This window comes from Pinus tabuliformis, chromosome Q (genome assembly GCF_031772625.1).
Source record: "Pinus tabuliformis cultivar Carrire ecotype Pingquan chromosome Q, CPIR1, whole genome shotgun sequence".
NCBI classification, from domain to species: Eukaryota; Viridiplantae; Streptophyta; class Pinopsida; order Pinales; family Pinaceae; genus Pinus; species Pinus tabuliformis.
In genome coordinates, this window is record NC_142296.1 from 144,923,316 (window position 1) to 144,935,605 (window position 12,290).

Genomic DNA, 12,290 nt, shown 5'->3' on the forward strand with positions numbered 1-12,290 from the left:
TCAACGAGGAGGATGATGTGGGGAGTGGGCCGAAACAGGCACGTAAATAAGTGATGAGAATCTGCAATCATGATAAGGGTTGCCTCCACCCACCTCCAAGGTTATGAGAACCTGCAACCAGCGTAATGGTTGCCAGTTGGAGGTCGGTGGCTTCCTCCAAAGTTACGAGAACCTGCAACCAGCGTAATGGTTGCCAGTTGGAGGTGGGTGGCTTCCTCCAAAGTAAACGATGGCGACAAAGCCTGGGTAACACCATTTCAAGTGTCCTTTCACCCATTTAAATTCAACGACGAGGAATGGAATCAACAACGGCTGCAAACTCAGAGATGAATGCGAAGATTGTGAATGAAGATGAATGGCTTCTGGGTATGGAGCTTGGAAATTTCTCCTGTGTACCCATGGCTATGAACGCAGCCGTTGAATTAGATATCCTCCAAATTATAGCAAATGCAGGCAATGGCGTCCAACTCTCGCCCAGAAAAATCGTTTCCCTCATTCCGACGACGAACCCGGATCACGCTGCCATTAGTCTGGATCGGATCCTGAGAGTGCTGGCCAGCCATTCGGTTCTGAGCTCCTCCGTGACCATCGACGAGAGCGGGAAGGCCGAGAGGATGTATGGCGCCACAAGTATTGATTAATCAAGACATTGTGTTTATGAAGACGTGGCATTATCTCAAGGACGCCGTGCTTGAAGGATCTCAGCCATACACCAAAGCCCACGGAATGAATGTCTTCGAGCACATAGCCACGGACCAAAGGATAAAAAGTGTCGTCAACGAGGCTATGTCTGCGCATTCTACCATGTTGATGAACAAGATTCTGGATACTTACGAGGGTTTTAAAGAGGTTCAGGAGTTGGTGGATGTGGGAGGAGGAATTGGGTCGACTCTCAATCTCATCGTCAGTAGGTATCCCCACATCACGGGAATCAACTTCGACATGCCCCATGTGCTGGCCGATGCTCCTCACTATCCAGGTACATCCCACTCCCCAACTTCAACCATTAAATCAGTTTGTTTTCTTTGGGTGCAGGTGACTAAATCTGGTGAATTTCTGTTTGTTCAGTTGTGAGGCATGTAGCTGAAAACATGTTTGATAGCGTACCAAGTGGCCAAACAATTTTTATGAAGGTATGACAATGACTTTCTGCTGTTGGGTAGTTTTATATTGAATCAATGGACATGGATCACCTGATTATATCTATCGAATTGTTTTCAGTGGATTCTGCATGATTGGAGTGACGATAATTCCGTAAAGCTTTTGAAGAATTGTCACAAGGGATTGCCAGAGAAAGGGATGGTGATTGTGGTGGACACCATTCTCCCAGTGGCTGCAGAGACATCTCCTTATGCTCGACAGGCATCGCATTTAGATTTGATGATGTTGGCATACAGTCCGGGGGGCAAGGAGCGGACTGAGCAAGAATTTCAAGAGTTGGGGCATGCAGCAGGATTCGAAGGAGGTGTTAAGCCCATATGTTGTGGCAATGGATTGTGGGTAATGGAGTTTCACAAGTAAGTTTGATGTGATTCTATGGCACTTTGTTTATCTTATCCATGACATATATATATATATAGTTAGTATGGTTCATCTTTAATTTGGTATCTACCACTCCTGTTGTGTGGACTAAATAATATATCAAGTTTGGTCGAACTTTCGGTTTCAAAGAAAAAATCAAATACTGTAACTTGAAGTTGAAATGGCTTTCTGAATCTTTTATCTGTTGTATTATCCATTATCGAAGATTGTATAGATAAAACATGGTTTTACTATCGGCTCTTAGAGATTGTAGAGACGAGATAATTATAGTATATGTGGTTTCGTTGATTTTTGAAAAATCTTTCCCACTATGTTTAAAGTTAAAGAAGCTATTCTAAAAGTCAGGGAAAAAATTTAGTATTCTCATAAGTTGTCCTTATAGATGCATTATAATAATAAATGGTTTATTCTTCATATTAAACAAGATTGGTTCTAAAGATATAGCTTACAATTAAAAGAAAATAATTATAAAAATTTGGATTAAAATTGAAAATGTATTTGAAAAAGACAACCATATGTAAAATGTCAAAAGTTACATTAAAATTAGGTTTCTAGCTATTTGTAAATGTAAAAAATAATGCTTTGAGTTAGCAATATCAATGAGAGACCATAATTATAGGTATTAGGTATTTGGGTAGAGAAGTAGAAGCAAGGCATAAAATTTGTTGAATAGTGTAAATTAATTAATAATCTTAGTTAATAAAAAATGGTTAGATTCTTAAATTGGTATAAGAAATTTTTTGGTATGTTTATAATTATTTGTTGTTTATTTGCAAGTAGGGTTAATATTGTTGTTTTTAATTATAATTGTAATTTATTTTCCATTTTAAGTGTCTACAGTTTTGCTTGATATTGTGAATTTTCATTTTCAATATGTGAAGTGTTCTTCGATTTTATAATTTCCTTTAATTTTAATTGAAGTGATTTGGTGGCTTTTCTTATATGCATGGTTTAGGATGCCTACTATAGAATTAAGTATTGATAAACTTCCTATTTAACACATAGAGATACTAAGACCACCAAAAGAAAAGCTAGGTGATTATAGTGCCACTTAAGGGAGTTGTGTTAATAGCACGAAAAATTTTTAGGATGAAAAATTGTCTTAAAGTTTAGAAACTTTGGGGAATCTTACTAGTCCCCAAATTGCAAATTAAAAAATCTTTGTTGATATCTTTGTAAAAGCATGCAAATTTCAAATAGTTTTATATATAGTCTTTATACAGTTTTGGTAGTTTTTAAGGTAAAAGTACTTTATGCTATAAAATTTTGGCGAATCATCTTTAGAAAAAATGGATATTAGCGAATGGTTTTGTTTGAAAAACCATGGAAAATTAGCCAACTCTAGAATATTAGCGCCTAAAATTTTCCATGGTTCATAGGTGGAACCTCTCATGAAACCTTTAATCCCTTTTCATTTATTGTAGTTCATTGTAATAAGTGTGAGGACCTGCCTCCTACGCATATAACACTGAGTGCCTCACAAGATTACTAGCCTTGGTTGACAATTAGATAGACCATGTAGTCCAAATCAATATTAAAACATTTTGAAGCCATTGTCGATGAGGCACTCAAGGAGTCAAGTTTTCTAACACAAATAGTATGAAATATATTAGGGCTAGAAGCGACCAAAGTGGTTGTCATTACCGATTTTAGTAACCTAGAGACCCTTCATATTTTGCACTATATCATGATAAATATATTAAAAACATCATATGTAGGAAAATAAAAAGTCATTTAAAACCCCAACACTTGATGTGGTAGGAACCACTCACATGAATAGTCTAGCAAGCTAAAAAGGTATACCCTTTGAAGACCAACTTTGTTCAAAATAACACGGTGGGGAGACCACCAAAAGAAGAAAAACCAAGAAGGGAAGAAAATCCATTTGGGGAAGAACCATAAAGTTCTTAATGGTCTAATAGAATTTAGAACCCTTAGTGAAAACACAGCCAACAAAGAAGTGAATGGTCCCAAAGAACAATTCTTGGTATCAATTATTTACTCTCAAATAAACAATAAAATGGTGGTCATATATCAACAATCAATTATGTTGATATGGAAGTGGTTAGATGTACCATTTCAAATGTCACAATATTAATAATATTAATATTATTATTAGTCAAGTTTATTAATATTAATATTGTTATGATTAAACATTTTTAACTCTTGATTGTGACTCACTAAAGATGACCTTAGCTGACCAAGGTTGACATTGTTTGACTTTGGTCAACCATGATTGAATATAATTGAATATGGTTGGACTATGAGGATGGATTTGAGTGAAAAAAGTTGACTATTGTTAAATATGGTAAAAATAGCCTTAAGAATCATGGGCCATTATTGAGATATTGACTATGAAAGTTGACTTTGTTTGATTAGGTTCAACTAATGTGTTTGACTATGTTTGACTATTAATATTAATCAATAATAATAATAATAGGAGATTATGTTTGAGAAAATTTAAAGAGTATTGGCTATTAAACATAATCATGATTAGTCAAACATAGTGAAATATAGTCTACCAAATTGGTAAACCAATGTGTTTTAAGCCATATTAATATGAATACTAATAAATATTTTTAAAGTTTGATTATGGGTAAGCATGGTTTAACCATGGGCAAATATAGCTTCACAAATTTGACCATGGTTGACCATAGTTTTCTATCATATATTATGGTTGTCTATGTTGATAATGTGTGGCTACCGTTGACCATGTTTTACCATGGTGACCTAAGTTGACAATGTTTGACAATATTAACCATTGATGTCCATGTTGAGAATGGATTGACCATGGTATTGAAAGGTTCATTATAGTGACTATGATTAACCAAAGATGACCATGATTGACCATGGTTGACATAGTTTTCCCATGTATGAACATGATTGGCTAGAGTTTCACATATTTGGCCATAGTTGACCATACTTTAATATGATATATTATGGTTGCACATTTTGGCAATGATTGACCAGGTTCAACCATAGAGACCTTCATTGATTATGTTCAGCCATTCTAACATTGGTTGACCCTAGTTGGCCATTACAAATGGGTAGAGTGAGTGATTTTCTAAGTTGAGAGGGATGACCATGGTTGAACAAGGTTGACTATGGTTGACCAAGGTTAACAATGGTTGATTGTGGCTAACTAAGGTTGTATATTTGAGCATGGGTAATAATGAGTGACAATGATTAACAATGTTGGAAATGTTTGACCGTATATGGCCATGGTAGAGTTTGTTTGTTTAAGGTCACCTTCTGTTTTGCACATTTAAATTTAATGAATCGATAGAATAAATAAATAAATTAAATTTACAATGTAAAAAAATAATAAAATTAAATTTGCATTGTAAAACTATGAAGATGTATATTTTTTATGGAAAAAAAATCCATTATACAGTGACTGCTGCAAGTATAACAAGAATCAATCTCTCTACCTAAACACAACCCCAATTTACAAACCTCTTTTCTCTAATAAGATGAATGAAAAAGGATGAAAGAGGATACATCATTGGTATTTTCATTGCATTCAATGCCATATTCCTTTTTCTGGCAACGGTGTACTATCCTTTCGTGCCATTTGTCTCTCTTAGTGCTCATATTTTAAGAAAAAATAATTATATAGAATATGAGTTTGAATTATTGCAGCATTTTGCATCAGATGACTGGCGGGTCCTCCCCTCCTCACCCATTCTTTTGTTTAATGAAATGTTTTTTAATTTCTAACTTGGTGTCTGGAAATCAAATGATACATTCAATTACTATTAAATAATGCATGGGGTTTAGGCTCTAGTTTCCACAAATTTGTCGAGGACTAAATGGAACATGTTTGATGAAATTCTATTGTATTTCAAATGATGAAACACCTCTGCAAGTACTGTAAAACTTTTCAATGTAGAGGAATCCCATGCGAGGATGTTGAAGTGCTATCCGTAGAGAATTTCAAGACATTTGTTCTCGTTGAACTATTTGAACTGGGTATCGAGATTCCTTGTAATTGCTTCCATATGAGATTTTATATATCATGGTGCGTGAGTGAAAGTATGCATAGCGAATTTCACGATATTCGGTTTTGAAGCCAATTAATTTTTCAGTATATTTGGTATCTAAATTGTGTTGAAATTAATAAAGAAATCTAGTCTTTTCTATATTAATGTATTTGGGTGTTTGTTAATCCTCTATTCAACTCAATGGAGAAATCTAGTCTTTTTCTATATTAATATATTTGGTTATTTGTTAATTCTCTATTTAACTCTAAGATCCTGTTATTTAGAGAGTGGTTCAAACCAGCCAACTAATATATCATTTTATATGTAATATGATTTTATATCTAATAAACTTTGAATGAATTGCAGTGTTGAGTTTTTTGGCATTATCCACGTGAGCCACCTGGAAAACCTCTTGATTTTATTTCATATTTTGTCCCTCTTGATTTTAACATGGTATCGGAGCATGAAATCACATGCCTGTGTGTTTTTTATTAAGTGAGGCGAGTCCTTGAAGGTGTACTACGTAATATCTAGTGTCGAGAGCAAAAGCCTCTGCCTGGTGCGTGGTGTGTTGGATCGCCCGTTCAACACGAGGCATCATCACATTTTTCCCAACCTGAATTTCACGTTGGTTGACTTTTTGCATTAGGTGGATCGGTTGGCAGATCGAGCGGATCAGATCATCGTGATCTGATTCCGGTTTGTGGCATTCTAAGGCCCGTTGATAAGAGGAGGGATGGTGTCGACCGTCCGTGGATTGGCAGATCCGGTAGATCGAATCAATGGTGTTGATCTCAGGAGGTTGATCTCAGGAATCAAGGCGTTCACGCATGAGGCCAACCTGTGGTGGATCGTTGCATCGATGATCAAGTTAGAAATAATGGAGAAATGGTTATGTGGTTGTAATGTACATTCTTTGTTTAGGAGTTGTTCCTAGAATTTAGGAGGTTGGTTTCAGCTACCTAATTTTTAGTCATGTATTTAATATGTAATATTCATTCATGTAATGCAGAGCGAATGTGAGCGAGAGTCTCCTCCTTGTTTGTTGAGTGCAGTCTCCAGGTGGTGTACTCACCTGTGAGCTGCAACTCCTTCTGATTAATTCAAAGTTTGATTATTTTTATCTTGGTATCAGAGCTTAGGGTAGAGGTAGCCTTAATTTTGTTTTTTTTTCTGGGATGTATCATTAGTTACACATCTGTAGTGGTAGGAGTACATGTAGAGATAGCTGTGTGATCAGGTGGAGCTGCAGTAACACCTGAAGCGAAAAGGCATCAGATGATTGATCATCACTGAGCCGAAGGAAGGGTTGGAGCGGAAATTCGGAGTGGAATTGTTCTTTTTGGGAAGATTGCAGCAATTAGCGCATTTTTTTGGCGGTACAGTCGCGCCATTAGCGCGGGTTTGGAGCTGAAAAGTGCGTCAGGAAAATCAACGACCAAATTGGCGCGGATCTGAGGCTGTAAAGCGCGCCAATTTTCCTGCACACCATGAATTTTATTTTTCAGCGATTAGCGCGGATTCGGCGCTGTTCTCAGCACTAGCCCTTTCTTTCTGTAAATCTGCAATCTTTGTTGCAGATCGGAGTTGCCCGGTGGAGGCACGTGAAGGTTTTTGCTCGGTGGCAGCAGATTTGATTTTCCCGGTGGTGGCGAATTGAGGATCCTTGATCAGCTCGGAGGTAGCAGATCGGATCTGCCCAGTGGTGGCGAAGTGAGGTTCCGTGATCCGCTCGGTGGTAGCAGATTGGACTTGCCCGGTGGTGGCGAATCAGAGCTCTGTGATCTGTTCAGTGGAAGCAGATCGATCTTTGCCTGGTGGTGGCGTGTTGGAGCTCGTTTGTTGATCTGTTCGGTGGTGACAGATCGGTTTTGCCTGGTGGTGGCATAGTGAAGTCCCTGATCTGTTTGGAGACAGCAGATCGGACTTGCCCGGTGGTGGCACAGAGAAGTTTCTGATCTGTTCGGTGGTAGCAGATCGGACTTGCCCGGTGGTGGCCAATTGGAGTGTTCAGTAGTGCGAAAATGAACAACAGTCTGGAATCATACCTCCACGAGTCCAGCAAGCTCGATGGAACGAATTTTTCCAACTGGAAGTTCAAAATGCAAACCTTGTTGGAGAGTGCGAACGCATGGTCGATCATCTTGGGAAATGAACAGAGATCTGGAAATACAACCCAAGAACAGGATTGGGATAAAAGAGAAACAAAGGCAAAAGTCATACTGAAGATGTCTGTGAAAGACAACATTATCCCTCATATTCGAGATTGCAAGTCAGCCGCAGATATTTGGAGCACGATCAAGGGTCTGTATGAGACACAGAACACAAATCGTGTTCTCGCACTCAAAGGAAAATTGTATGCACTAAAGATGAACGAGAATGAATCTGTTGACGGATTCACAGCCAGAATCAAGGATCTGAAAGACAAATTGGGATCCACTGGAGAAAAGGTATCAGACTCAGATCTGGTTACCCTCACACTGAACAGGATGACCGATGAATATCAGACATTCATCTCAGGGTTGTTAGCGAGGGAGAAAGCCCCCTCTTTTGATGAGCTGACAGCGATTCTGCTCTAGGAGGAGGAGCGAAGACAAAATTTGAAAACCCAGAGCAATGACCTTGCTTTGATGGCAAAGAAAAGACAGCACAGAGGAAAGCAGTGCCAGCACCAACATCAGTACCAACAACCGCAGCAGCAGCAGAAAGGGGCCAACTCCTTTCAAAGGAGACCATCTAGAGGTATGAATGATAACTATGTTAAGAGATGTTTTTACTGTGGAAAGCCTGGTCACCAGATCAGAGAGTGTTATAAGAGGCAAACAGATGAAAGGAGAGGTAAACAGAAGAAGCATCAGGGCTGTTTTGGTGAAGAGGAGGAAGACCACAGCTATGATCTTCGGCTATTTACAGTCGACTGTGCACTTTCAGCATCAAGAGGAGATGAGGACAATACATGGTATGTCGATTCAGGCGCATCCTCGCACATGACTGGTAAGAGAGAATATTTTGAGTTTCTTGAAGATTCTACATGTGGATCCAAAATCTATTTAGGTGATGACAGTGGGTATGAGATCAAAGGTTGTGGGGATATTCCTGTGAAGCTACCTAGTGGCAATATCAAACATCTCAAAAATGTTCTATATGTTCCAGGAATTAAAAATAATTTGATCTCTGTCTCTATGATAACAGACCAGGACATGCAGGTACAATTCTTCAAGAATGGATGTGTCATTCAGGATAGCAAATTGGAGACAGTTGCAACAGGAGTACGCGTGGGGAATTTGTATAAACTGGATGCAAGGAGCATGCCACGACAGGTGATGGTTGCAGCAACATCAATAGCTGAGAATCTTTGGCATCAGAGATTTGGAAATATCAATCTACAAGATCTCATCTTGCTTAAAAATAAAGGTATGGTCGATGGACTTCCTGCTTTACATAATATCAAACTGGAATGTGATGGATGTGCATTAGGGAAGATGCATAGAGATGAATTCCCTGTGCATGTCAACAGAAAACAAAGAGACATCCTAGAACTAGTGCATACAGATATTTGTGGACCTATGCAGACTAGGTCTTTAGGAGGTGCATACTACTTTCTACTGTTTATAGATTATTGCACTAGGTTCTCTTGGGCGTATTTTTTAAGCAAAAAGAGTCAAGCTTTCCAATATTTTAAAGAATTCAAATCTATGATAGAGAACCACACAGGAAAGAAGATAAAGATTCTCCACTCGGATCAAGGGGGGGAATACAGATTAAATGAGTTCATGAACTTCTGCAAGCAGCATGGGATTATACAGCAGTTCACTGTGCCACACACTCCATAGCAGAATGGAGTAGCAGAATACAAGAACAGGACCCTTGTGGAGTGCGCGAGAAGTATGCTTCAAGGTAAGGGCATTTCTAATGGTCTTTGGGTAGAAGCCATTAATACTGCTATTTATTTAAAGAATAGAAGTCCCACAAAATGTCTAGGCTTCAAAACCCCCTTTGAAGCATTGTTTGGACTCAAACCAACAGTCGGTCATCTGAGAATATTTGGATCTAAAGCTTTTGCTCATATACCGAAAGCAGATAGGAAAAAGCTAGATCCCAAAGCCTTGAAATGCATATTTGTAGGATATGGCACAGAATATAAAGCATACAAATTATATAATCCTGTGACTCATAAAGTGTTTGCAAGCAGAGATGTCATTTTTCATGAACAGACAGGAGATGGAAAGGAAGACTCTAACAATGACAACCACATTCCATTTCTGATAGAACTAAACAGTGAAGAAGAAGAAGAAGAAATGGAGCAGGAGAAGAAACAGGAAGAAGTAGCAGCAGATAGCTCAATAAGTGAGGATGCAGGCCCAGACAGTGCTGAAACAGGAAGAGTTGAGGTGAGTCCTTTACCGAGAAGATCAGGTAGAAAGACTAGACTACCTGCAAAATTCAGAGACTATGCTTTAATGTCCAAAATTTTAAATATTATAGAACCCTCAAATTATGAAGAAGCAAGTAGATCAGAAGAATGGAGGGTTGCAATGCATGAAGAAATGGAATCCATATATAGAAACCATACTTGGGACTTAGTTGAGTTGCCAGAAGGAAAAACCCCTATAGGTTGTAAGTGGCTGTATAAACCTAAGATAAATGCAGAGGGTACTGTAGAAAAATTCAAAGCAAGACTGGTAGCAAAGGGTTATTCACAACAGGAAGGAATTGATTTTGATGACACCTTTGCCCCTGTAGCTAAACTTAATACAATTAGAATGCTAATCTGTTTAGCAACAAAACATAAATGGAAGCTACACCAGTTAGATGTTAAATCTACATTTCTGAATGGAGAATTAAAAGAAGAAATATATTTAGTACAGCCTCCTGGTTTTGTGAAAAGGGGGAAGGAACATTTAGTGTGTAAACTCCATAAGGCACTTTATGGATTGAAACAAGCACCCAGGTCATGGTATGACAAAATTGATTCATTTTTTGTTCAGCATAGTTTCCATAAGAGCCTCAACGATCCAAATCTGTACACCAAGATAAATAAACAGAGGCAAATCATTTTGATTTCTTTGTATGTGGATGACATGATAATAACAGGGAATGCAAATAGTTTAATCAAAGAAATCAAGCAGCAAATCTCACAGGAATTTGAAATGAAAGACCTTGGTGATCTTCATTATTGCCTAGGACTAGAAATGTGGAAAGATTCTGGTCAAACTTTTCTAACTCAAGGAAAGTATGCCAGAAACCTGTTGGAACAATTCAGAATGGAACAGTGTAAAACAGCAGTAACACCATTGCAACAGAACCTCAAGTTAAGCAGTGACGATGGCACGAAATAGGTGGATGCCACCTTGTATAGACAGCTAGTGGGAAGTCTGATATATCTTACGACAACTAGGCCTGATTTGGCATACTCTGTTAGTGTGCTGAGCCAGTTTATGTCCAGACCACTCGACAGTCACTGGAATGCAGCAAAATGTGTGTTGAGGTACCTTAGTGGTACTTGTAATTACAATATTTTATACACTGACATTTCTGATGTTACTTTAGCAGGTTATTCAGATTCTGATTGGGCAGGCAACCTGGATGATCGTAGATCTATCACAGGTTATGCATTTAGTATTGGATCCGGGGTTATTTCGTGGAGCAGCAAAAAGCAAAGCACTGTAGCATTATCGTCATGTGAAGCAGAGTACCAGGCATTGTGTGCAGCTACATGCGAAGCCATTTGGTTGAGGAGATTGCTTAGTGATGCAGGCGAAGGACAAAAAGCAGCAACCAGCATCAAAACTGACAATCAAAGCACAATAAAGCTTGCATACAATCCAGTTTTCCATAAGAATACTAAACACATTGATACTCAGTTTCACTTTGTCCGAGAAAAGATACAGTCTAAGGAAATTTGTGTGGATTATTGTAATACTTGTGATAATTTAGCTGACATTTTTACTAAGCCTCTAGGGAGAGTAAAGTTTGAGTTATTTAGAGGGATGTTAGGTGCGCAAAATAACCCTTTCTCCATTAAGGGGGGGAGTTAGAAATAATGGAGAAATGGTTATGTGGTTGTAACGTACCTTCTTTGTTTAGGAGTTGTTCCTAGAATTTAGGAGGTTGGTTTCAGCTACCTAATTTTTAGTCATGTATTTAATATGTAATATTCATTCATGTAATGCAGAGTGAATGTGAGCGAGAGTCTCGTCCTTGTTTGTTGAGTGCAGTCTCCAGGTGGTGTACTCACCTGTGAGCTGCAACTCCTTCTGATTAATTCAAAGTTTGATTATTTTTATCTGATCAATTACTTCCTGAGATCAATTGCAGGGAGTCGTGTAGTCTGTTCTCTGTGATAAGTGACCTGCAGGTCGTGTATATCGAGTTGGATAATTGACTTGCGTGAGCAGAGTCAGCTGATGTAGGCATGGTTCTGTTGCAGAACGTGCACCTGTTTGAGCGATGAGAGGTTTGGTGCGGAGCCACCATGGCGTTGAATCCAGTTGTGTGGATTTGGAGCCGATCTCACATAGGCACAGAGGAGATGCCACGATTGGGCAACTAGAACACGAGCCTAGTAAGGCTGAAGTAGAGCAGTGGAGGTCGAAGATCAATTGCAGGAGATACACACCCAGGCCACTGGTGCGTCTGCTAGGAGAAGATCATTGGTGTGGCTATTGTGAAGTGCAGATCATTCGATATATCCGTGGCTGTGAAGGCACAATGTTCATGTGGGAGGCATAGTAGGCGTTGAAGCATGATACTTTTAATTTAAAC

General features: G+C 38.6%; 1 protein-coding gene across 1 annotated transcript; it reads left to right on the top strand.

Annotated features, from left to right (window-relative positions):
• Window positions 1–294: 294 nt before the first annotated feature.
• On the top strand, window positions 295–1,775 carry LOC149218664 (caffeic acid 3-O-methyltransferase-like). The gene is made up of 3 exons (XM_089382437.1): window positions 295–979; window positions 1,069–1,133; window positions 1,222–1,775. Exons 1-3 carry the CDS (start codon window positions 619–621, stop codon window positions 1,519–1,521), a joined length of 726 nt encoding a protein of 241 aa, XP_089238563.1. The 5' UTR covers window positions 295–618; the 3' UTR covers window positions 1,522–1,775.
• Window positions 1,776–12,290: the final 10,515 nt, after the last annotated feature.